The sequence below is a fragment of the Stegastes partitus genome, unplaced genomic scaffold, assembly GCF_000690725.1.
Source record: "Stegastes partitus isolate 25-593 unplaced genomic scaffold, Stegastes_partitus-1.0.2 Scaffold88, whole genome shotgun sequence".
NCBI lineage: Eukaryota > Metazoa > Chordata > Actinopteri > Pomacentridae > Stegastes > Stegastes partitus.
This window is the reverse complement of record NW_007577819.1, coordinates 47,086-73,562: the sequence shown is the minus strand read 5'-3', so window position 1 is coordinate 73,562 and position 26,477 is coordinate 47,086. Positions and strand designations below refer to the sequence as shown.

At 42.3% G+C, this 26,477-nt stretch overlaps 1 protein-coding gene across 2 annotated transcripts in view; it reads left to right on the top strand.

The window, feature by feature from the left end:
• The window catches only part of galnt1 (UDP-N-acetyl-alpha-D-galactosamine:polypeptide N-acetylgalactosaminyltransferase 1), a 69,647-nt gene that overhangs the window by 15,818 nt on the left and 27,352 nt on the right, over positions 1–26,477 (top strand). Inside the window, exons 2-4 of one of the 2 annotated variants that reach the window (XM_008277046.1) lie at positions 6,136–6,249; positions 23,107–23,246; positions 23,336–23,504. In XM_008277046.1, the coding sequence (XP_008275268.1) occupies positions 23,108–23,246; positions 23,336–23,504 (308 nt within the window). In that variant the 5' untranslated portion in view covers positions 6,136–6,249; position 23,107. Of the gene's footprint in view, positions 1–6,135; positions 6,250–23,106; positions 23,253–23,335; positions 23,505–26,477 lie in introns of both variants that reach the window. The other variant, XM_008277045.1, reaches the window with a different exon arrangement.

Below are 26,477 nucleotides of genomic sequence, written 5' to 3'. Positions count from 1 at the left end.
TGGTTAATTTTCCTAATGGAGCCACATGCCATATGATTTGGTTGAGCTGCTCTTAAAAGGTCCTTAATATGCTAACCAGCTGCATTCTGCATTAAAGGTAGAAAACCGTCCATTATGCAGTTGTTTTGGAGTTTCACTTTCGTTTAGCTTATTTAAATAGTCAAGATGCTTTCTATCTTTTGTTAGGAGCTACATGGCAAATAAAGTTTCTGGTCGCTTATGTAAACAGCAAAAAAAAATACAGCTTTTCCTTCTTGGAAAATGTGCTAAATCCACACTTTGCCACTGCGTCACAGGAGGGGAAGAGTGCATGCTGGGTAGAATTGCTAGGAAGCCTGTCCCGGATTGGGAATGTTGCCGGGAGCGTTTGAACGCACAGCTGGGGGCACGAAGGCACTGAAGCTTGATCCTGTTAACAAGGCTGCCGGCCAGAACAGAGACAGCAGGGAGATGCGGACGTCTCCAGATGTCACCGAGATACGCAGGCATAGATGGGGAAGTTTTAGGCTAAATCTGGTCTGTGTAATCACTCAGGACGCAGAGGAGGGAAGGTAGTGAGTCTGTGTTGTATTGTCAGTGCTGCTGCGCCTGTTAACAGTGGTCTAGTGGCCTGCTGCTCTGTTTCCTCTGCTCTCTGTAAACAGGAAGCTGATCTCTGTCTTTCTGTCTGCTGCTCTCTCCTTTCATCTGTCCTTTTCTGTTTGTCCTTTGGTGCCTCTTTCTTCCTCTCGCTGGCCTGCCTCCCTCTGTGGCCGCATACAGTATATCTAGAAAGCGACAGGCGCCGAGCTCCCACTGCACTCCGTCGTTGTGGAAAGCAAAAACAGGCTGTTGTGTGTGTGTGTGTGTGTGTGTGAGGCGTTTCATCTCTAGACGAGTGTGTCATAGTGGAGTGTCCAGGGAGGTTGGAGCAGCTGCTCCTTACCTATTTTCTCCACGCTCTATTCCTGGCATTCCTGTTTTTCCTCCCTGGGCTTCCCCTGGAAAGCTGTCAGAAACGGTGAGCTACGGCTACAGTGGCCTGCGATAGGGTTGTTGTCATCTTTTGTTGCCTTTCCTCCAGTCCCTATTTAGTATGGATTTGGTGTTTGTGCATGAATGGGGTGCTGTGGGCGCTCGAGGGCTTTCCTTTCCCACACAACTGGAGACATGAGGGGTTTGACAGAGCAGGAGGTTCAAGGGACGGCTGGCAGGAGGTGGAGGGGAGGTGCAGTTGGCCCAGGTTTAGTACAGCACTGTTTGTTGTTGTTAATGCCAAGGATGTCATCTTTGGACTCCCTCAGTTGCAACATACGCTACAAACGGAGTCACGTAACACATACAGAAACCCTGGCTGGGAACCAAACACACACCCACATGCTTACACACACTCCATGCTGGTAGCAAGCTATCGCGCAGCCTTAAGAGAAGAGACCTTTCTGCTCGTCTCATCCAGTGTCTCCCCTCGTCTCTGAGCCCTTTCTCTGGGTGTCTTCAGGGAGACAGCGGAACAGTTAGGTTTAATGCTCGGACATGGCTGGTTGGTCACAGTGTGTTCACACTGAGCTTAGGGAATTGTGAAAGACCGATTTGACTGTTAGTTTTAGCTCTATCCACACTAACCTCTAAATTGTCCGTAACGGAGGTTGTTTCAGAGCCTCTCATCCTTTCTTGGCCTCAGCCCGGCTTTGAAGCCTCGGAGGCCGCATGCTTTGTCGTGTCAACCTTATTTTGCAAGGTGCTATGTGTGTCAACATGCGTAAACCTCATGATGTTCTGTTTCCGCCAGATCTCTTGAAGTTACGCAGAAGTTACTTCACTCGTCCACCCATGAGTTCCTCAGTGTTTGTTGGTCTTCCTCCGTCACTGGTGTTTTGGATTTACGACAGGAATTACGTAGATCCAGGCTAAATGGAAAGAGGCCTACGTGGGAGAAGAGACTCTAAGTCTGAATGGATTAATAATGGGGAGTTTTCTGTAGGGACAGAGATAGAGGCAAGAGTAGGGTGGGATGGTGAGAACCCAACCTTTTGGCTGCTGTGATGCATTCTCTGCATTGGTTCAGAGCTGGTCATAGCTGGAATCAAGGGAATTGAGGAGGCATTCAAAAGAAAAGGATAACAAAGAAAACTGTAGCAGAGATTCAGGAATGTTTTTTTTTTTCCCTCCCTGTAATAATTCTGAATTGTATGTTCCAAATCAAAATACCACATTGGCTCCAGTGATTTGTGATTTTCACAGATTTAAAAATAACACTGAGTCACTGTTCCGTTCTTCCGAGTTAGCTGTGTCACTCCTAGCATTTCAAACTAATTGTACACTTTCATTTTTTACTCACGCTTTAATTATACTGAGCTCGAAACCTGACAAGTTATGAGATATTTTAGCTATTCTTCCTAAGCACAAGATCATTTCTTTGCCATATTCTAATCTGAGGATTTAAGGTATTAATGTGAGCCCACTGCAGCCAAAGTGGATCAGTCACATCTGGCTGATGCATGATCTGCTTAAGTGTTGCTACCAGGATACACACAATTTATGGTTTTGGGGTCACACTTCAGTATGTTTACGGTGCAGGAAAGAAAAACAAGAAATGCATAAAATATCTGCTAATTTATTTCAGTGTGCATGATTCTTACTGTATATAATTAGAGCACCATAATGCTAGCATTTTGTTTAAAAAGTGCAATGTCAGTAATGCTCCATTAAAAAACAGGTTTTTGCTCCGGTCACATGTGGGCTCATTTTTCACTGCAAAATCCTGCACTTGTATGGAAACAGCACGACCGTGGCTAGAAGCAGAGAGAACTCATAAATGTCTGTTGTGCAGTATAACACAGTTATGTTGTCCAGCCGTGTTACCGATACTCCCCAAAAATGCCAGCTGTACGTACTATAAATATTTAACTATTTACATTTTAACAGCCTCTGCAAACTTTTAAACTCTACTCTGCACTTCAGATCAATAAAAAGTATTTGATTAGATGATCAGAAAGTTGAAAATCCAGTGATTCTTCCTGTTTCACGTTTTCTTTTTATGGGGTCTAAAATTGGCTGACAGGTTTTGGGGTTAAGAGGGTTAACAAACGAGCACCATATTCATAATTGCATTCATCATTAGAGCAGGCAGTTTGACTAAACTTTGCCGTAATTGCATTGAGGGTTTTGTGCTTATCTATGTTCGGTTTGACCCATACTGAGCGAGCAGAGAGGTCGCTGCTCCTGGCTGCGCTGAAAGCCTGATTAAAATGTGCAGTGTGAGCTAGCACATCGAACAAGATTAATAAAAGTCACACAGAGGCTGCTCATCATCTTGGCACAGGACAGACTCCTGTGTTTTTCTAATCAAAGTTTGAAAGTTACTTTTATAATAGATGTTTGAAAGTGGATGTTCAGAGCAACACCAGTCCTGCTAACCTGCAGCAGAGTGCAGATTTGTGTCTCCCTGGACGCTTGTGTCAGTGCAGCGCTGGCCTACATAACGTCATGTTTCACTGGCACCGCTCACTGTTTGGACAGCTCCGTCTACGCTCACTTGCTCTGCATCTGACCAAGTGTCCATCTGCGACCACTGCGACATCACATCTCGATGTGAACAAGGTGCACGCTTCATCGCGTTGGAAAGTCAGCATATTTGCAAAACCTGGTCCGTCTTACAGCAGCAGCCTCTGTAACGTCCACCTTTTAGTGGCTTTAGAGGTCCAGGGGCAGGGATTACACTTTACAAGAGCACAGTTAATGCCCAGGTGTAGGAAAAGCTGAGGTAGTAGCATATGTTGGAAAACCTCCCACCTTTGCTGCACTGCTGGACAGACGCCTGGAAAACCTCAGACCTGAAGTCACTGTCTCGTCAAAATTTTCAAATCGAAATTTGGATTCTAAGTGTGCAGGCCTGGCGTGATTAGTTGGCATAATCGATGACACTATTGATGACAAGGTTTTAAACTGACAAATGTTTTTCTTCTACGTAATTGCTGCATTATGACCTCAGCCAGCTTTGGCTCCAGTCTTTGGTCAGCTGCAGCAGAGTTTGACTCAGTTTGGTGTTTTCAAAGAAGCAAGGCTTTGAAACAATGGGAGTATTCCACGTTACCACAAACAGGAAGTTGGTTTGTTTGCTGTTCAGAATTGCAGTGGCGTAATGCAGAAGAAAATGTTAGCCGTTAGCTTCTCTCCTGCTCTCTGTGCTCACATATACTGCGTTTGAATACAGCCAAGTTCCCAATAAAGCTGTTTTTTGCTTCCATTGTCAGACAACAGAACAAGTATGAGGCTGAAACTGAAACACAGATCATTACGACTACATACTTATCAGTAGTCACAGTCAGGCTGCTGCTCTGCATCACTAAAATCCTGATTTTTAGAACCATAATGTCGGCGACAAACTCATAATGAGTTTAAAAAAAAAAAAACGGCTGTGCTGTGAATTCTGTGATGAATTCAAAGGTGCCACCAAAGTCAGACAACAATTATAGCTTTTGCTGTGCTGCACTTGTAAAATATCCTTTGTTTAATATACACACCAAACTTTGTCACTTTGAGTTTCTACTAAATCCCTTAGAGTTTCCAGTTTAACTCTACAGTTTTGCACTTTATTGTACTGTGTTGCCTACATTATACAATGACATGCACTTCTAATCTGTTTCAATTTAATCATTTTGTTTTATGGATGTAGATTAATCATGTATATTAATGGCCTAATCGTTAAACTAGTCGATCGATTAATCGATAGAAAACCTGTCATTAGTGGCAGCCCTCTTAGCATGACAGTAATTAAGTGGAGTATTGATGAAGCATGCTGCTGCTGTCTCATTGTCTACATCTCTGTCCGCCTCTCTCGCTCGTTGTGGTTTCCCTCTCGGTCTCTTCTTTCCTCCCGAACATACAGCACTCATTCTATGACTACGGCATGAGACAGCTAGAAAGCAGAGCGCGGAGAGGAAGAGGTTTTGCGCTGCAGACAAAGACAGATGGGTTGCTATTTGCACTGCAGTGTTGTGTGTGTGGGTCTGTAGGTTCATTTTGTGATTGTCAGGGGAATCTGATGAGTATTTATAGAAGCTCTTGCTTGTCCTGCTCCCAATTTGCAGACGGATTACATTCCAGTCAAACTTTGTGGAGGTGTCTGTAAGATAAAAGGAGAGTAAAGAAAGGTAGAAAGAAAGGAAGACGGCTCACGACTCGCGGGTAAAGACGGACGGGAGGAGATGAGGAATGACGACTCTTCTAGGAGGAGACAGAAATCTTTGGTGGCCAGAAGCATTCACGTTACCGAGGCATACCTGCACTGCAGCACTGCCTCCTCACTGTCACTAATGCAGGAGTGTGTGGGCTGGCAGGGAGAGATTTATGGTATGGCCCTTCTTGTAATACAAACTCTTAATGCACACGCATACACACCGGCTGCAAAATGAAGTCCCCGCGGACCAGAATGATGACTTGGCTTTAAAGTAGGCCAAGGGGCCAGATTGAAGGACGCGCAGACACACATGCACATATGCCCACACTGACTCATATTCTCTCTCTCTCTCTCTCTCTCATCTTTATTCTCTGTGGATTTTTCAAAAATAGCAGATTAATCCAGTGCAATGAGCAGTTCTGAGAATCCGTCAGTTGTCCATCCCTATTTCGCTGTACCCCTTCATCCCTCTGTCTTCGGCCCTGCTTTCTTTTCATCCCGCTCCAGAGCTGTCTTTGGTAGCGTTTGACCTTTTTGGAGGCGCGTTGAATGAGAGGAGGGGGATGATTGATTTATAACACAATACAGCGAGCTACAGTGCTTGGCTGACGGTTTGTGAGTGACTGACAACTTTCCAAAGACTTGTTTGACTCAATGATGATGCCTTTCCACTAATACGAGGAGCTGGAAGCGTGCCTGGTGACACTGTGAGTCCGACTCGGTGGCGATGTGAGCGAGATGAGTGCGATTATTGTGTCTGCACAAGGAGGATGTGTGTTCGCGGCCGTTCGGTGGCAGCTTCTCTCGCGTCTTCGTGTGGTTGCGTTGCGGTTTTGTGCCCTGAGGTGCTACCAGAACACTATTGCGCTCTTTTCAGGCTATCTGAAGGAAAAAAACAAACTGTCCCCATGTACTAAAAGTGAACGTTATAGACATAAGCGTGCATGCTCGGCTAACGTATGTTTATTCTCTTTCAGGAGCATGTTTGAGTGACGAGCAAAAGAAGAAGTGGGATCTCTGAAGCTCCGCCTCCTCTGCTGGTGGAGCGCCCTGCACATCTGACCAGAGACCCCTCAAGTCACTCGAAAAAGGTATGAATATGGGAAAGATGTGGCTACCTGAAGGGAAGCAACATGCTCAGATGGATCATTTATACTTGAAGTTGTCTCCTTGGGGATATTTTTCAGCAGTGATGGAGGAAAAGCTTAGCACTTTCGTGTTTAGGGTGATTTGTTTGTTTGTTATTGGGTGCTTTGGAAACTTGATGGGCTCTGGAGGACCAGATATGTTGTAATAAATGATCAAATGCTTTAACGCAGCAAATTCCTTACAGAACACACTCATATTGTGACTATTATCACTACTAAATCACTGCACTGTACTTATTTTCCTTTTCTTCATTCAAGAGAATTGTCTTTCAGTTTGAGAGCATTACACAGGGAAGACGTGTTATTTTTCTTTAAATCTCCACAAGTACACCATTTATCAGAGCCAGAAACTGTAAAAACAGAATTTCCTGGTTTACAACCTTCTAACTGTCCTTGTACTAATTATACATGTTCTGTCAGGAAAATTAAAATTGTGATATTTCATCAAAATCATCCTACTGGCATGCCACATTTAAAAATTTGGCAAAAATTAACTGTTTACACCAGATTCTGTTTGCCTTATTGTGTGATTTTAGGTGCTTGATTGGCTTGTGATCACTACCCTGCAGCACATTTTCTTTATTAAAGCACATTCAGAGCATTTTTCCCTAATTTTACATTCAAATTTCGTGATGCTTGCACTTGCTATTTTTGTTGTTTTTTTTTTAAATCTGCAAAATTAGACCAACTGGTTTTCCACTGGTCCTTCAACTATTCATGTCTTCTGAAAATGGAAATCATGAAATTTAATCAAAATCTCCTTTATACTACATGTCACATTTGAAAATCCGCCTAAAATAAACAGTTTTAGTCAGATTTTGTTTGTGTTTTGAACCTTCAAGAGCTCTTAAGATATATACTGCCTAAAAAAACGGGAACACTTAATCAGCACAGTGTGACATCAATTCAGCTGAACTTCTGGGACATCAATCTGTCTTGTTAGGAAGCCTAAGTGATTGTGAATCCCCCCCATCAGTTACTTAATCATTTTGTTTTCCACTGTCCAATCATTGATATAGACTGTGTAACTTACTGAGAACAAAGTGACGTAAGAATGAAGTGTTCCCTTAAGTTTTTCGAGCAGTGTATGTTGTAATGAATGCTAAAGAAAAAAATACCTCAACAACACAGAATATTACCGTAATTTTCAGACTATTGAGCGCACCTGAATATAAGCCACACCCACTAACTTTAGAAAGAAAACAAGTTTTGTACATATACAGGCCGCACTTGTCTATAAGCTGCAGGTGTCCACGTTGTAACATGAGATATTTACACAGAAAGGTTTTTGAACTTTTAATTAAATACGTATCGGTAACATACACGAATATGTACTGTTTTTCCGAGCAGTGCCTGTAACACGGCTGGTTAAAAAAATAAAAAATACCGTAAAGAAAAGTCATTGATCGCTATCTTCATCTTCCTCCTGCGCACTAAAACCACTAAAATCGTCTTCTTCAGCGTCGGAATTGAACAGCCTTCGTCACACACGTCCTCAGTCTGTCTTTCATTGTCGCTCTCAATGTCACTTTCGTCTCGAGGCAAATTCGTAAAATCCATAAATTAGCCGCATCATTGTTTAAGCCGCAGTGTTCAAAGCGCGTGAAAAAAGTAGCAGCTTATAGTCCGGAAATTACAATACTTTTTTTATTGAACATACAACAAAGTGGATTCTGACTATTATCACGACATTGTACCACCTACTTTGCTCACTCTACTGTGTGGTGAGTGTAGTGTTTCTGTTTGAGAGCACTATTTCTTCATTTTACATTGAGATTTGGTGGTGCTCTCCCTCTACTCTCTCTCAGATAGCTCTCTGCTCTGCTAAAAACTGTATGCGTGCACTCAGATATACTGTTGCTGCACAAATGTCCTGTGCTTTAGTTTCAGTGCATCTCTTTCACTCAGACTGCCTCGCAAACCTCCTGCTCTCAGATCACAACCCTGTCAGACGTCCCCAACCGATAGAGTGATAGATACGGCGTTGACCAGTGCGGACGGTTCCACTGTGCTTCTTATGGGCGGTTCCTTAGTGTGTGGAGGATGTGATTCATAGGCCAGAGCATCTCCGTAGCGCATCGGTGCTTCATTTAAAATGCAATCTTGTGACACAGTTTACCTGGACGGAGAATCATTCTGCAACTGATACTGGCAGCGAACAGTCGTGTGTAAAGCTGTAAAAGCAGGCAACATAAAAGGCACAATATGCCGCATGTTTGTGGTGTTTTGGTGTGTCTGGGCGTGTGTCACACTTTTACTCACTGTGGACTCATTTTTCACCGCAATATAAAGTCCTGCACCTCTGTGGAAACAGCACAACCATGACTAGAAGGAGAGAGAACTCTGACACCGTTATGCCATAAATCATTGTTTTTTAAATGGTTGCTTTACACACTGTAGATATTTAGCTATTTACGTTTTTATATCTTCTACAAACTGAGTGTTCTTGCACATTAACTCAGTAACTTGCTCCTCTGTATATCAGCTGTGCTGCCTTTATTTTATTCATCAAGTATGGTAAACACAGCTTGCACCAAAAAAAAATAAAATCTTAGAATTTTTACACAGTTGTTTAAGGCAAGCTGTTTTGTTTGTGGTGAATTTTTTCAATGAGACATGTAGAATACAACGAGGAAGCGATGAAATATTGTGGATTTTAATCTTACATTTATTTAATTTCCCCAATTGGAGCTGCGAACATCAAACACGACGACTTCAAAAACCGTTTGAAACTTGAAAGTCTGGCGATTCTTGCTCTGATAAATGGCGTAATTCTGGTGATTTATTTATTTATTTTGTTGAAGATAACGTTCCTTTGAAACCTGCTGGTTGGTTTTGGGCTTCAGAGGATTAAAGTGAAGTTACAACACCGGATTAAGTTTCAGCTCTACTCTACTTCGGTTTGCTGTCGTGGTTTTATTGTCTTCCTGCTGTCAGCAAAGCCCTGCTCGGAAATTTATGACGTTTTCTTACATTGCTACTTTATTTGCATTTAACATCTGAACTAGCTTTACATTGGCTCGCTACTCCTCACTCTCCCTGGATGATGCCTTCAGTGCACGAGCTGCATGTAAAGCAGTCAGTCAGTCATTAGTGGATCTTGTGCACAACATAAATCAACAACTATAAATCATCTTTTATCTCCCTCTCTCGCTCCCAGTGAACGGCAATTAACAGGGAGATCACTTTGAAGTTTTTATAAACAAATAATGAATGAAGGACGCATCAGACATTGTAGTTATAAATTTTAATCCCATTAAACAAGTAAGAATATTGATAAGTGTTAATACCGGTTAGCAGCACTGGTATTGATAAATTCTTAACGGCAATGCAAAATACTGTCAACACAAAACACTGATTTTGTATTGTTTACTCATACATGTCTGTAAAAGATGCATGAGTGTTTGTGAGTGGCATACACATAAATAAACCTGTTGTTCTGCTGTGATTTGTTATAGTATACGGCTGCAGATAAGCAACAGAGCAGCGACACGTTGCTGCAGAGCTGACATTTTGATGCAATGAGCTTTCAAAACAACAGAAACCTTTAGCAATGTCTAGTCATTGTGTGTTACATCAAATCAAGTGTTAATGTAGCTGCTACTGCGTGGAAATAAACATTGCCCATAGGGTTGGACCCGAATAAACAACTGTTCGTTCCCTGTGCTGGAGTCGGGATGTCAATTTTGATCTCCAAAATTTCAACTTTCCAATTACCCTTGAACTCATCATCAATCACGTTTATTCAAAAATCAACTGACTCTACGTATCTCTTTAAAAAAAAAAAAGCCAAAAGTTAAATAGTTTGCACCAGATTTAGTAAATACACAAAATTGGATGTTCCTTTGCGAAACTGTGAAGCCTTGAGTGTTTTAGCTCAATAAGTGTGGAAACAAATTAAAAATGCAAGTAGTGAAATATCATTTTATTATTTAAGGCCAGCATTTTTCCAGTATTGGTTACTTCTGTGGGCACTTGGAAAAATATTGCTCATCTTGATTCAATTTTTTTTTCTCCAATTTTTGTTGAATAAAAAAACTGAAGGAGTTCCACTTTTCTTTTCTCATTTTTTATGATGAATGGAGTTAATACTTTGTCATATACTGCGGCAAAGATCTTCTGACTTTCGCTGTTTCCATAGCGAGCCAACACTTTATATTGCTGTGAAAATGAGCCCACAGTGAATAAAAATGTGACAGGAGCAACAGAAAATAAATGCCCAGGAACCAGTCAGGGTTCAGAGGGTTAAACAGCCACGAAATTACATGGTTACACTGGAACAGAATGTTTTCTGGAAAGTAAAAGCATAGCGCAATTTCTTTTACATTGTTCGCATTTTTGATCTTCTGGAGAAAATCAAAGTAGACTGTTAAAGTGGTTAGTAGGCAGGGAGATCCTGCTGTGATGCCAGAGTCTCGTAAATCCTGCCTGGTTGGCAAGAGCTGTAATAGTACTAGGAGAGAGCCGAAGCCAGACACACAATCCTGCTGGGTGAAACATTTCAGACTGTAAGTCTTGTGATTCGATCTGGGTGTGTTGTGTGTTGAGCATGTGTTAATGCCAATTAGTACGCAATCTGATGGTGTGTAAATCGTCGTATTTATTTGTGCTGTCGGTGTTATCAAAGCCTTTGCTCTGTACCTTCATATGTTTATGAGGAGAAAGCATGTCTGTACGAGAGAGCAAGAGATAAAAACGAGGAATGTTGGACTGTACAAAGAGCAAAGAAACAGCACGCTGGCGTCCGACAGACCAACGGGCACGATGCTGTGGTGTGTTTGCCCGTCTGTTGTTTTGTTTTACTACATTTATTGTGAGCCTGTGTGGTGATGTCGGTGGTTTTCTGGCGTAGATGGGCAGCTGCACTCTCTTCAACCGTCAGGGGAACTCCCCCCGTGACACTAATGCGTATTGATTTTGGCCAAAAATGCCCCAGTGATTGGAGATTGAAGTGTTTAATTCTACCTCGCTCCTGAGCCAAGTTTTGCATTGGTAATCAATTTCAACTGGGACTTTTACGCTGCCATGGGCACTTCTCTGTTTTACTCTTTGGCTTTTTTTTCACTGAGTTTTCAAACTTTGCTCTCTCTCTTACTCTCCTTCTAACATAAGAGAATTGCACTGTATTACATTTTTTTTTAGGCCATTACCAAAATCATTATTTTAGGGCTAAAAACATATAATAGTGATACAGAGATCAAATTATAGTTTACATAAACCAATAACACTGTTGGTAGAGATCTATAAAGCTGGGGTAGGCATGTTTTTTTCTGGGGGTCACACCGGAAAAAAGTTCCAGATTAACCTCTCAGGATACAGTGATTAAAGTGGTCCGAGAGTAAATTGCGCTTCTGTGCCGTCTGCTTTGATATGGAAGCTTTAGAAAATCTCTCGTCCGACTCTCTGGAAGTAGACTGCAAGTGTATGCTTCTTTCAAAATGTCCGTCACCATGGGAAACGTTCTCTTGAGCTAGCAAACCTACCACAGTTAAATCAGGCAGCACTGCTAGTTTATTTTCTCCAGTGGATTTTCCATTTTAATGACACTGCTTTCTTTACTTTCTTTAAATGTTTAACCTAAACGGTAAATTATGTTTAGGGGACACAGTTCCTGCATCCTGGGCTTAGCTCTGCCCAATATGGTTGTGATTGGTTCAACAAACGTGTTTTTTCGCCCCCATATTGCAGAATGATTGCAATGGACATTCTGTTACTGCTTTTCAGTAATTTGTTGTCAGTTTAATTTGGCTTTATGATATAAAATTTACAAAAAAAAAAGACTCTTTCATGACAAAGGTAGAGCATTAAGCCTTTGCGGATAGGTCTTAGTCTTCCACATCTGGACACTGCCATTTTCTGTTATTCTTCTTTGCAAAACTGCTCAAGTTCTGTCAGGTTATTCTGGGATCGTAAGTGAGCAGCACTTTTCAAGTCCAGCCACAAATTCTCACCTGGATTGAGGTCTGGGCTCCGTGTCTTCAGAATATTCACCTTGTTGTCTTCAAGCCATTTCTTTGGTTGTAAGCTTCAGATCATTGTCTTGGTGGAAAACAAATCTTCCAAGTCGGACTTCTCTTGCAGACATTTTACCGTCTACCTTTACAAGCCTTTCTGGGCCTGCTGATCAGAGGCACATCATGATGCTGCCACCACCATGCTTCACTGTGGGGATGGTGTGTTTGTGATGGTGTGTAGTGTTTGTTGTCCGTCAAACATGGCATCTAGTCTGACGGCCAAAAAGCTCAGTTTTGGTCTCTTCCGATGAAAGAGTCTTCATCTAGTTGACTTCAGAGTCTCAAGTTAAGATTTAGTATGAGCGTGTTCAACAGTGGCCTTGTCTTTGTCACTCTTCTATAAAGCTTTGACTGTTGAAGAAGCTGGGCAGCAGTTGCTTTGTATGCCTAGCCTCTCACATCTCAGTTGCTGAAGCTTGTAACTACTTCAGAGGAGTCATAGGTGTCTTGGTGTCCTCCCTCTCTCGTCTCTATCTTGCACAGTTCCTCAGTTTTTGACAATGACTTGCTCTATGCAGAGTTACACAAGTGCCATGTCCCTTCTCTTTCTTAATAATGGATTTAACTGCACTCCAAGGGATATACAGTGCTTCGGAAATATCCTTGACTTATCCCCTGACTCATGCTTTTCAGTAACGCTTTCACAGAGTTGCTTTGTGCCGTTCTTTTGTCTCCGTGGTGTAGTTATATGGAGGGGTGCTGATTCACCGGTGACTGGACCTTCCAGGTGCAGATGTCTATATTACAAATACTCGAGGCACATTCCCTGCACTCAGATGATCTCCGTTTCACTAATTATTTGACTCCTCGCATCAATTGGCTGCACCTGTGCTGAATTAGGTGAGTCACTTTGAAGGGAGTGAATGCTTATGCAATGCCTTATTTTACATTTCTAATTACTTCTCATTACTTTGCAGAAGTCTGTTTTCACTTTGACATGAAAGTCTGTTTTTGGCGGATTCTTGTCCAGAAAGGCAAATTAAATTGGCCACGATTTAATGTTGAAAAGCAGTGCAAAGGAACAACTTTAAAGGAGGGTGAATACTTTTAAACACACTCATGTACTTTTGGTAACAGTACGTTCTGTAATACATCCACAGTCAGATCCACTGTGCTGCCTCACCCCATCCCAGGCTGTGTCTTGTTTTACTTTCTCTGCGGGACCCGCCTGTGTTCTACAGTCAAGGTTATGATCTGAATATGAAGCGACCCCTGCCGTTTTGCCAGAAGCGCCTGTGTACCTCAGCTAGTCCACAGAGAGCCACAGAGACGGAGCTCCAGGCCACCTTGTTCCCTTTCGCTCCCCTAATATTAGCCTGCGCCTTGTTCTGCTCCAATTGAGAGGCATTACGACCGTTCAGAAAATCAGCGGCTCCCATCAGCGTTGTCTTGGAAACTGTTGAGCTTATCAGGCCCATATGACCCAAGGACAGCTCGTGCACTTGAATAGCACCGTCTCCTCGCCGAAGATGCTTCAAATAGCAGCATGCATTTTTACACGGCTGTTTATTAAGTGACATCTGGGAGGAAATAAACCGTGCTTTACAGAGTGCGAGCAAATAAACTATGCGAGTGGTTTATTACACGAATTAGCCGCACAAACTTTGCGTTGATGACTAACACAAATCCTCCTCTCTCATTAGCACTCCCTCGTACAAATACTATCTCCCACCCTTCCTCTTAATTTTCTTTTATACATGTAAACATAAAATCCCCAGAAGGGAGGCTCCGCGCTCTCGGCCATAAATTGTGAAGCTAGTAGAGCTGTGGATCCTGAGTTTTTTTTTTCTCCAAATGGTCGTGAGAATCGGTGGTTGTGCAATCTCTAAAGGGGGATTAAGCCCGTTGAGAAGAGGAGGGTAAGATGAGGAGACACACAGTGGAGGATGTGAAGGGGGAAATTGTGTTCTTGTAGGGTAGTAGTGATGGCAACCGTTCTTGAAAGGAGACAACATCACTAAGAGAGGAACAGGGTAGAAGAGGGGGGGAGGTGGGGTGGCTGAGAGAGAAAGATGCCCAGGATGGAGATGTAAGGAGAAAGATGGAGGGAACGTGATATGTTAATGGATTAGGTAGAGCGAGCGGCGATGGAGGGGCGCGGGATTGTGTCTGTTTAATGTCATGTGCAGCCGGGATGTTTTAACAGAGACTTCAAAGAGTCTAACGCCCAACATAAACTAAACCGACACTCACACATGCGGCACACACATAGAAGTAGGGCCTCGGGGGCTGCTGTGAATGCAGAAGAGACCGGAGGTGTCCTCTGCCATGCCCGATTAGAAATACAGTGAGCGGGGAGGCCTGGCTGAGAGACAGCAGCAGCGGGAGCGTGCATGCTTATATTCAATGTACATGCATGTAAATCATCTCTGCTGCTGCTCGGAGCGCCGCTGTCTGTTACGTTTACATTCGCTGTGATCAAACGGCGTTCAGAGGAACCAGCTGACATCCCGTTTTGACAGGACTTTGCGAACAAGAACGTGTGATGTAGTTCTGTCCGTCTAACAGCGCTGTTATGGCACCACGCGAGATAGATACATCCAAGTTTTTGCCGCGTTGTCAGGTTGTGCGTCGTTTGAGGTCAAGCGAGGCCAGAACAGTCCGGCGGCGGTGGGAGAAACAGAAAGAGGAAAGATTGCAAGAGCGAGGGCTGAATTTCAGGCATCCCGCTGGTGCTGGAATTTCAAGAATTTTGAGTGGAGCGATCAAGACGGTGAGATAAAGCCGTCTGGTAAAATCTGTCAGGATGTCTGTGAAGATCAGAGAATTTTCCAAACTTACCTGTTTTATTCCGTTTTTTCCGCAACAACAGTCCAAACTGTAGTGCTAAACCAAACTGTCTGAGTATCAGGGATTCAGTAGAAACCTTGAACAATGTGTAAAAAACACACCACAGTCTGCCACATTATAAATATCAGCTTATGTATGGCCACCATTCGAATACTTCATAGCCAAGTTTGACTATCTGGGATTACCAATTGTTAGTAGTTGTACATACACTGACTAGAATAATAGCAGATAAATAGTTGCAGATATCTCAAACAGCATTACGACTAGTTTAAATTGGATATTGGTTCATCAAAGCATTTCAACAGTGTTAGCAGAAGTAATAGCAGCTGCTGCGGTGGATGACATTGTTAGAAAATGCTCTGAAATTTAAAGAGCTCATCTGTGAGGGGTTTTCAGAGACTGAGAGCTTCGTTCATGAGAGACATGTGCTTGAAATTTACGAGAAGTTTGTCCTCAGGCTGCCGGTGAAAAGGGTTGTAATATACAGTTAAGGTTGCAGTGCAGCAGAACGTTTGAAAAGCAAACCGCCTCCTGCTCGCTGTAGCTCCTGAGGCAACGACAGATATCTGCAGCACCTTTTCTGGAAGTCTAAACTCTAATTTAAGATATTTGTCATTACATTTTGACCTGGCAGAATTCTAATTTTGAGCAGGTTAGACTTCATTTGAGATTTTGGGGATTAAGACGAGAGATCCAAGGGATTCAAGGTATATGGAACTAGAATCATCACTAGTCAGAGCAGTCATAATTCAGCCGCAGATACGCACCATCACCTGGATATCTGTAGCTTCATTGTCGATATTTGTAATGAGATGCCACGTGGATATCTGAAATGCTCTTTTTGACAAGGAAGAATTGAATTCCAGATATCTGCAATACATGTCCAGTTTAGCTATTATTTATGGATGTTGTTTCTATTAGCATCAAATTGAAGTACATCTTTCATCTGTTGTGCAAATCATTCCATTTGTAGCACAGTCGAGACTCGATAATCTAACACTAAATGTAAAACTTTCTTTTATGTCAGATAGCAAGGCTGTCGGATTGTCAAGACGGAGGTCGAGATACAAGGAGGGCTTGATGCTTGAAGGCTCATTTGTTGTTGATATTTATTGTTTATAGTTGTTATAATAACTAGTAGGGCTGGTCCCAATAGCACTTTCTGGTCTCTGGATATTCAGGCCCAATTAATGATGAATATCCAAATATTCAGCGAGGTCGGGGGACACTTCCATCCCGGGGGTGCACTTCGACGGGGCGGAAATGACCAGAACGCACAGGCAGTACTTGGCTGCTGATGCTAGTTTAGGTTAGCGGTCACAGTTCTGTTTCCTCCACTGGTGGCTGTGGTGGCAGTGCCATTCCCTCGCTGCGTGTGACATCGTTGTGTCCTCTTCTGCACATGCGAGTCGTATGAAGTTCACACAGCAGATCACGTACTAGTCACATTTAATTGGAAATGTGAACGAACTGGCAAAAATATCCGAATTGAGCATTAAGTCCTGCAGTCTGAACGTAGCCAATCTGTCGGATTGTTCAGTCAGATAATACGCCGTTATCCTAATTTGTGACATAAAATGTCATGTCAGAGCCAGAATCCAAGGCTGTTGGTATGTTAAGGCTATTTTTTATGGGTTCCAGTCGTTCTTCCTAAAAACCTGTCGGATAACAAGGTTTTCAGATTGTTAAGGGTCGGATTGTCGAGTCACGACTGTTCATGTATTAATTCCAGGGAATTTCCTCCAAAATAATCGTTAATATCTTTAAATGTAATTATAATCATAAAAAACTTTGTCTTAAGTAAAGGTAGATATATAAAAAGTAGAAGTAGTGGACTGTTTTATACATGAACATTGTAGTGTCAGAACTCTAAATCCTCCAGTTTGAGATATCTACAGCATCGTTCTGACGAGTTCAAACTCCATTCAAGATTCCTAAAATGGGACAATACAAACGTGTTGAATTGAGGAGAATTAAAAATATCTTGAGGCAGAATTATGACTAGTCAGAACTAAACTGCAGATACGGGAGCCTGGAGTTCCAACCGTTCATAATTCAGCTCTAGTTATCTGCAATTCACATTGCGGGTATCTGCTGCTGCATTGTAGATATCTGTAATGAGAAACGCATGAACAGTAAAAGTGGAGTCATTTGTCCTGGAAGGACGACGGTGTGGATATCTGAAATGTTCCTGTTGACTTGGAAGAATTCAATTACTGATATCTGTAATACATATCCAGTCCAGCTATTAAATGTTAAAACGGCTTGTCATAGTGTCACAGTAACATCCACATAAACGCCAGGACTGAAGGTTTCCCAGCTGCATACTGTGCTTTAAGGAGATGATCCACGTTTTGCTGCTAACCTCATCCCTGTTTTAATGTTGTGGCTCATCGGTGAATATCTGAAAAGCATGCAAGGTTAAAGCTACGGAGAGATGCAGTAACGTGTCCTACAGCCTGGTAATTTGTCATCGCGCCCCATCGCTCTTCCACACAAAGAGTAACACCTGATTGAACCGTAACCACAGTCAAAAAGTGTGAACACGCTGCACTGTTCAGCACTGAAGGTGACGATAACGTTACAGAACCGAGTAAGCGCTGTTTTACTCTCCTCAGTTGGTCGCCTGATGTGTGCGAGGTTCTCGTAATTACAAATAAAGGTGCTGAGGAGTGCTTTTATTGCCTGTATTGTGATGATCTATCTGTTCATAATTCTGTTTTATTGATTTTTGTGTCATAGTATGACTGTTGAGTTTGTTGGTGTTTTGTTGGTGTTTTTGTAGAGATGATTTAAAAGAAACAGAATTTCAATTTATATGAATAAATTCTAAATCTGGGCTGCAGGGTGGTGCAGTTGGTAGCACTGTTGCCTCGCAGCAAGAAGGCTGCCGGTTCGCGTCCCGGTGGGGGCACCGGAATCTTTCTGCGTGGAGTTTGCATGTTCTCCCCGTGCAGCGTGGGTTCTCTCCAGGTTCTCCAGCTTCCTCCCACACAGTCCAAAAACATGTTGAGGTTAATTGGTGATTCTAAATTGTCCAGTAGGTGTGAATGTGAGTGTGCTTGGTTGTCTGTCTCTAAGTGTGGCCCTGCGATGGACTGGCGACCTGTCCAGGGTGTCTCCTGCCTTCACCCTGAGTCAACTGGGATAGACTCCAGCCCCCCATGACCCTAGTGAGGATTACGCAATGTATAGATAATTGATGGATGGTCTGATAAAACAATCCGAACTTGAACTCATGCTCCACTTACCAACTTTTTTACTCAGTTTTTTATTATCATAATTTCAACAGACATTTAAAAAGAGGTTTGTAATATAGTACATTATATAAAAGTGTACTTACTTGATCTCACATTACATTCTGTGTGAGATTATCTAAGAAGGCGGTACAGGGGTGGGGCTCACAGAAGGTCAAAGCTGATGAAGACCAGTGTCATATGAAATAAATGCTTCTACTTGTGCCTTTCAGTTCACCAGGAGACTCCAAGGGTGAAACTTTAAATCGTATTCAGCCTGTAACTAACTGCTTGCACGGGGATTTTTCAACTGATGTAACATGATTCACTTCCATTAACCTTGTTAAAACCCGCAGTGCTTTAGTTTAAATTGATTAGATTGGATTTTTTTCTCTCCTCAGAGGTCACAGTAGTCCACTTCTACCGGTGGCTGCTCCGCACCGGTTTCTCTTTGACAAGTCAACAGATTAACTTGCCAGTTTATAAAGTTTGACTGAGTCATATTTTGCATCTGAGAACAATAATTTTTCCCAGCAAGAACTTGTCCCTGCATGATATATGTTGGTGTGGATTTTATGCTCTGCTGCAGAATATTTAGGTTCATTCCATCTCAAATCATTAAATATTTAGTGCAATTTCTTTTTGACGAACACTTAATTTTTTATAGCATAAAATACAGATATTTATAAGGATATCTGTGGAATTTTAGCTTGATATATTAAGCACTTTCTCAGCTAAAAAAAAAACCTACCAATCAACCCATTTTCAGTCCCTTTTTTTCCATATTAAAATTTGATTGTATGTTTGATGACCGTCTCAATCTCAGGAGCTGTCAGTTAAATTTTCACTGTCTCATCGTGTTATTGATTCAGAATCTGCAATATTGTTCAAGTAGATCAAATAATCATTGATAATGAATGAGTTGAAATAGTTTTAATAGTTCCTGAGATATTGTCATCCAAGGATAGCCTCAAATGTTTGGGGAAAAAACATGCTGAAAATCTCGAAAGGTACGTAATATATCAAGCTAAAATCTCACAGATACCATTTTAAATATCCATAATTTGATTTAAAGAAAAGTTTCAAGCAAATCAGAGATGTTGGAGCAGATTCCCCTGATCATTTGAGGTGGTATAACCCAACATGACTCAATAACCTCGTTAAAACCCACGTTGCTTCAGTTTAAATAGATTTGATTCGATTTTTATCTTTCCCCCACAGAGGTTACAGTCGTGCACATCTGCTGGTCGTTGCTCTGCACCAGTTTCTCCATGTCAAGCTGGCTGATAAAATCTTGCAAACTGACAAAACTGTGCTGAATAATGGCCTGATTTACATCTGAGAATGGTGATTTTCCCTGCATGACATTACAGTGCGCTGGTGGGGATTTTTTTGCTCTGCTTCAGATTACGTAATACTTAGATATGTTTTGTTTTTCTGTGCTATACGCTGTGATATGAAAAACGCAGCTTAGCAGATATAGGTGTTACTTACCGACTGTTAAAAGTATTCTTTGGCCAAAACTCAGCAGTCTGGTCCCCTAGTGCAGCCTTCACTATGGTTACCACACTGTCTGTTGTTGTTCAGACTTCTTTCATCAAGACCCCAAGCAGCCAACACTTTACTTGTCCCCACTGTGATGTTCTGACTGGTATGATCATCCGGGAAAAAAAATGGCGTTTGCAAACAGCGACTTTTTCAGTTGCTGGCCCTCATTATTAAAGTGGACGGTGAGATTTATGTGGAACTCCTGCTGGACCGCGAGTCCGTTTTAGCTGCACAATATTCCACTGTCACTGTGACAGCTCCGTCTAGCATTGAAATGGAAACTCGAGAAAAATAGGTGCACGACGGTGTTACATACCACCTCTGGAGCAACTGGATCGTGCTTTTAAACCCGTCTTTGGTAAAAGTGTTAATTGGTATCGTGCCCTTTGCGAGGTGAAAAATGATTGCGTCAGTGATTTCTTTTCTGCTTTTATCATGTGGTGCAACGATGGCAAAGGCGTCTGGAGTAGTTTTTATGCTTTGGTGGGCATTCAGATCTGAGTTTGTGCTTGGTGTTGCTGATTTAAACGGTCAAACTAATTAGCGACGTCGCCGTGTATGGCGGCAACAGAGTGCCTGTTTAGATGATGTTATATCAGGAAGACTTCTCTTGGAGGTCGTGGAAAATGAGAACCGTGGGAGTTTTCTTTTTGTATCAAGCAGCGAAAAAAAAAGGTGTAGCATGATGTGTTCCAGTTAATCTGCCTCATTTTGCATTACACTTCTTGCACTGTTTTTGTTTAACTCATCATACAGTGCCTAAAGTATTCACCCCCCTCCTTGGAGGTTTTCCCATTTTTATTGCTTTTCAGCTTTGAATTATAGTGAATTAGATTTTCTGACACACATTTATTACAAAAGGCTTTCATGTCAAGTAGAAAATGGATCTCTACAAAGTAAAAATGTGGAACATAAAATCACTGATTGCATAAGTATTTACAGCCTTCAAGTCAGCATTTAGTAGCTGCACCTTTAGTTGCAACTACACAATTGAGCCTGTGTTATAATAGGTTCCGATGAGCTCTTGGAGGCTGAAATTGTACCCCGTTCTTTTTCTGCAAAACTGCCCAAGCTCGATCGGGTTGCATGGTGATCGTGAGTCAACAGCTCTTTTCAATTTGAGCCACAAATTCTCAGTTGGATCGAGGTCTAGGCTTGTTATTCAGCCACTCCAGCACATTCGCCTTGTTGTCTTCAGTTCGTTTCTGTGTAGCTTCGGCTGTTTGCTTCGGGTCATTGTCTTGCTGGAAAACAAATCTCACAAAGTCACAGTTCTGTTGCAGACTACATCAGGTTGTCCTCGAGGGTTTCACTATATTTTTCACCCGCTGCCTTTTACAAGCCTTCCAGGTCCTGCCTGAAGTGTCACTACATCATGATGCTGCCACCACCGTGCTTCACTGTGGGGGTGTTGTGTTTGTGATGGTGGGTGTTGTTTGGTGATTAGCAAACATAGCGTGTAGTCTGACGGCAAAGAAGCTACATTTTGATCTCATCAGACCAAAGAACCTCCTTCTCGTTGAGTTCAGAGTCTCCCACGTGCCTCCGTGAGTCGAGATTTACCATGAACTTTTTTTCAACAGTCGCTTTCTGTTTGCCACTCTGCTTTAAAGCTTTGACTGGTGTTGTACGAACAGTCTGTCACATCCCAGCAGCTGAAGCTTGTAACTCCTTCAGAGTAGTCATAGGTGTCTTGTTGGCCTCCCTCACTCGTCTCTCTCTTGTTTGGTCACTCAGTTCTTGAGGACGTCCCGCTTTTGGCAGATTTACACGAGTAATATTCCTTCCATTTCCCAATGATGGCTTTAACTGTACTCCAGGAAACATTTCAGTGACTTCATTTTCTCGTACCCATCCCTTGGCTTGTGCTTTCCAATAACCTTATTACAGAGTTGCTTGGGGTGCTTTTTTTTGTCTTCATGGTGTGGTTATATCCAGTAGTCTTGATTCACCAAGTGTCCTTATGCTACAATCACTGAGACACATTCACTGCACTCGGATGATCTCCATTTCACTAATTGTGTTGGAGCTAATTCCCTGCACCTGTGCTGAATTAGGTGAGTCACTCTGAAAGGGGTGAACACTTATGCAATCATGTATTTTACATTTTGCATTTTTTTTTACTTTGTAGAAATCTGTTTTCACTTTGACATAAAAGTCTTTTCGTAAGTTGTCGTCCAAAAAGGCAAATTGAATTGATTCATGCGTAGTTCTCACTCTGTGGAAGTGGTCAAAATGCTGCGTTGGTAGAACATCCAAACTATTCGACTCACAGGCACAGAAGTCTGAGAAAACACAAACTTTGAGAGAACAGACAAATCTTCACTCTTGTTTTCTGCTGTGCACGGCTTTTTGTGTTACCAGAATCCTATCAGGTGGAATTTAGAAATGCTGCTCTGCAGTTCTCCATCCTCCCCGGCTGCTAAGCAAAGCTAAACTAAGCTAAGCTAAACTAGCTATGCACAAACACCTTTCTCTCTCTCTCTCTTTTTTTTTTTTGCCTCCCAGGGGCACGAGAGAAATCACCGTGGCCAAATTAATTTTCTCCCCTCTGCTTGTGCTGCTGCAACCTGAGGGATCATTGAGGCAGAGAATCAGCCAAAGAGAGGAGAGATGGTGCTGGAGGAGAGAAGGAAATGGGAGCAGTGGAATTTTAATGTGGCTGTGTCTTGTCTCTCGCCGCCTGCCAAAGAAAAGCAATTACTATCACAGCTCCTCTCACTGCTGTGTGTGAGTGTGCGCTTACCTGTTAGTGTGCGTTTGACTACGCTTCAGCACACAGGGATTTGGTATGTTAAATGTACAAAGGATAGATTGGCTGGTACACTGCAGGGTATTTGGGAACGCTGCTACATTAGATGTCTGTTTCTGTTAAAGCAGTTAAAGCAGTGCTTAGATACCATGAAGGCTCCTCTCTAAAACACAAATGTCAATGTTCGCCGTGCTCGCAAAGGTGCCCTCATAGATTCGCTGCTTTTCTTCTGGAGTGATAAAGGACAGAGACTCAACATTTTGCTCTCCGAGTGTGGAGAGGCTGCGATAAAGCGCAGACAGATAAGAGTCGAGAGTTAGAACGACAGCGGTGGATGGATGGACGGATGGAAAAGGGGTGAATGATGAGAGGAGTGATAGAAAGTCGGGGAGAGATACGAGAAGGAATGCAGAGTTATTGTGTCGGCTTTAATAATTCGATCCTTCTGACTTCTTTTTAGGATGCGGAGGTTTGCCTACTGTAAGGTGGTTCTGGCCACCTCTCTGGTCTGGGTGATGCTGGACATGTTCATCCTGCTCTACTTCAGCGAGTGCAACAAGTGCGACGACAAGAAGGAGAGAGGACTGCCAGGGAGATACGGTGGGTGTAAGTTAGCTAGCATTCGCATTTACCTCATTCTTTTTTCCGTACTTGTCCTCTCTGACAAACTGTTTGGCTATCTACCTTAGACGCCCTGTCCAGACCGCGAGACGGTCCCGGTGAAGGCGGGAAGCCTGTGGTGATCCCTAAAGAGAACCAGGAGAAGATGAAGGAGATGTTTAAGATCAACCAGTTCAACCTCATGGCCTCGGAGATGATCGCGCTCAATCGCTCACTGCCCGACGTCCGCCTGGAAGGGTGAGCTGCCTCCCGGCGACTAATCATCCATCCCGTCACTTTCTCTCACCGCACTCGTGACATTCTGCTTAAAATAGCTGTCAGGTGGCATCCTTTGTTCGGATAGTCCTCATGGGTGATTTATTATAAACCGTAAGCCAGATGTCTCAGCTGGGACCTGCACAATCAGTCACACAGGGAGCCACTGCTGTTCAGTAAAGGTTAGTTATGAATAATGACGTGGAGGGGGAGAGATGTATGGATACATAAGTCAGGGAGGAGAGGATAACCTCAACAGCAGCAATCTGAATTACCAGAGGTTACTAAATCAGCCTTCATATATCAGTCTTGTTAAAAATTGAGGCAACACCTTTAATTTAAGGAAAATGGACAAAAAACGAAAAATCAGTCCCATGAAAGATAGTAAACTGTCCATTTGGCACTCTGATGACTTATTAGATTAATAACGACAACCAAAATTATCATAATATTGGCTAAAGTTGTAGAATTTTTGAGTTCTAAATTGAAAACTTTGGCAGCATTCACTTTCATGCAACATTGAATGGACATAATAGCATATATTATGATATTGACATTGGTTTTTAGTAATCAAGGAGACCGATAGCGGATATTTGGAATGGATTTGCAGCAAAATTTAAAATCTTGGTGTCAAAATTTAGGGAAACATAAGCTGCAACTCAGAACTTTGATCAAATAGTTTTATTTAAGCGAGCAGGTTTCAAGATAGTTAGTTAGATAGATGCATGTGTGTGATCTGTGTAGTACAAAGGTGCAAGATCAGAAAGAATAAATGTTAGTTTGCATACAAGCCCTGCGTTTGTATGCAGCAATAACATGATTGTAGCTATGCGGTGGAGCAGATGACTCAATAACTTAACCATGACGATAGATCACAACAGTCAACGCTGCAAATCGAATCAGCGCATGTGCATTTAACGATGTCAGGCAGCCGTATGTCTAGCTGCGCACACCCAGCTACGACAGTCCATGAAAGGGAAAACCCTCCTTGATGTTCAGCCTTGTTAGCCAGCGGTTGTGGTTGTTTGGGAGACGGACAGGGAAGAATTGCGGCTCCGGCGTTGAAAGTATTCTTTGCTGATGCTAGAGGCGGGAGAACACTGGTTGCTTTTTTGTTTTTCTTGCAGAACGGGGTTAAAGAGTCGGGCTGTGGTGCAGTCAAGTATAAATCTGAGTTCAAAATCTAAATGTGAGGGATAACTCCTTAAATAGTGCTCATTTTTGACAGTTGGGTCAATATTTGTGCATCCCATCTGAACAGAGGTGCTCTTTCAGGATGCAATTTAACATGATTTTTTTTTTTTTTGCAGCAACTTACTTTTTTAATGTTGAATACGATCTTTTAAAACAAATGAACCCAAATTTTCAGGTTCAGTTTGTTGATTGTCTGTTTGCACCTTGTATCTTAAAAGCTCTGCAACTTGCTTTGTTGCTCCTTTTGCTGGTAGAATTAGCTTGCTTTGTGCCGTAGCTGCTGGTGCTAACTAAACATGCTTAGCGGCACGTACCTGGTTAATAAACAAGGATGAAACCTTGATTGTACACTGGTGTGGATGCCTACACGGACAGCTGTTGACGCTTAGGTGTTGTTATTATACTACTGTTTTTGGAGTCCAGTTGGAGGACTTCATTCCATACATGCACAATAAGTTGCATCTACATATGTCTACAGACAAACTACCGCTGAACATGTGTACCACTGCCCTTATAGTGGACACAAGTTTTGGGCTGCACGGAAAGGTCTGTGCAGACTTGGAGAGTTGACAAAACTTACAACATGTGGAAAGTATAACGGTGACCTAAGATGTGGGAACTGGAGGAGTATGAGTGAGACAAGACGGTAAAATAATAGAGCTGTGGTTTGGTTGAAGTGGTCCAAGTGATCAGAAAGTGGCACAAGGAGCTGGGTCACCGTAGAAATCAGTGCAAATCACATAAATGATAGAATTATCCTGTGTAGCTCCCTGTGGTGCCTACATTACATTTTAGACTTGTATCGATTTTTAAGTGTCTTATTACTGGCATACAAGATAAAGTAGAATCAGGAAACATCTAGATGGAGATAAAGGCTAGTGATGTAGGAAACGGCATGTCTTTAAAATATATGTAAGATGAACGCACATCAGAGTATTCTTCTAAAAGCTATTAAACTGTAATGCTCAGACAGTGGAACAGACGGGGTGTGGTGGCCTGAAAGATCTCGTGGGAACCTGGACTTCCTGAGCGTTCAGCAGGACCCAGTTCGGTATTGATGTAAAAAACTCTTCAGCAGTTAGTATGCAAATACATCTTAAGGCTTCCAACAGAAAACACTCAACACATGTACGGAAACACGTCTGTCAAGCTGCAGTTTCAAAATGCCACAGCCAATTAAATTTTACACCGAGACAGCACAATGTTTTCCAAAGATTTAATAATAGTTTTTTTTTGTATTCTGGGTGTCGACAATGCTGTTTCCTCCACAATTCATTATAATTTTTTCCAGCTGCAAGCAGCTCCTGTATTTCTGTTTTGTGATGCATTTCAGAATATTAATGTCTGCGGTCAACACACTCAGAAAAGTGTTTTTTGTAGTGTTTGTACATCGGTTGAGACAAACCTGTGCAAACCGTTGGTCTAATGAACCCTGATGAGGACCGAACAACCGGACAGAGACCACCTGAAAACAAGGCTGTGATTTTAAAGCTATTGTTGAATCCATCTGATAATTATGAACTGTTAAGGAAGCAATCTTCCTCAGAACATGACCGCAGGGGTTTTTCACTGATTAATCTGGATCAAAAAGCAGTAAACCTGTGGTGTGTTTATTAAATCCATTATAAAAGGCCTGACGTAGCGATGCTAACTTTAATCACAATTCTGCTCGACTCTTTTGATTACCCCGTTTGCACTTATTGTCTGTTTTTACAGCATGACAGCATTGATTCAGAGGCTAAGAATACTGACTAGACTCGT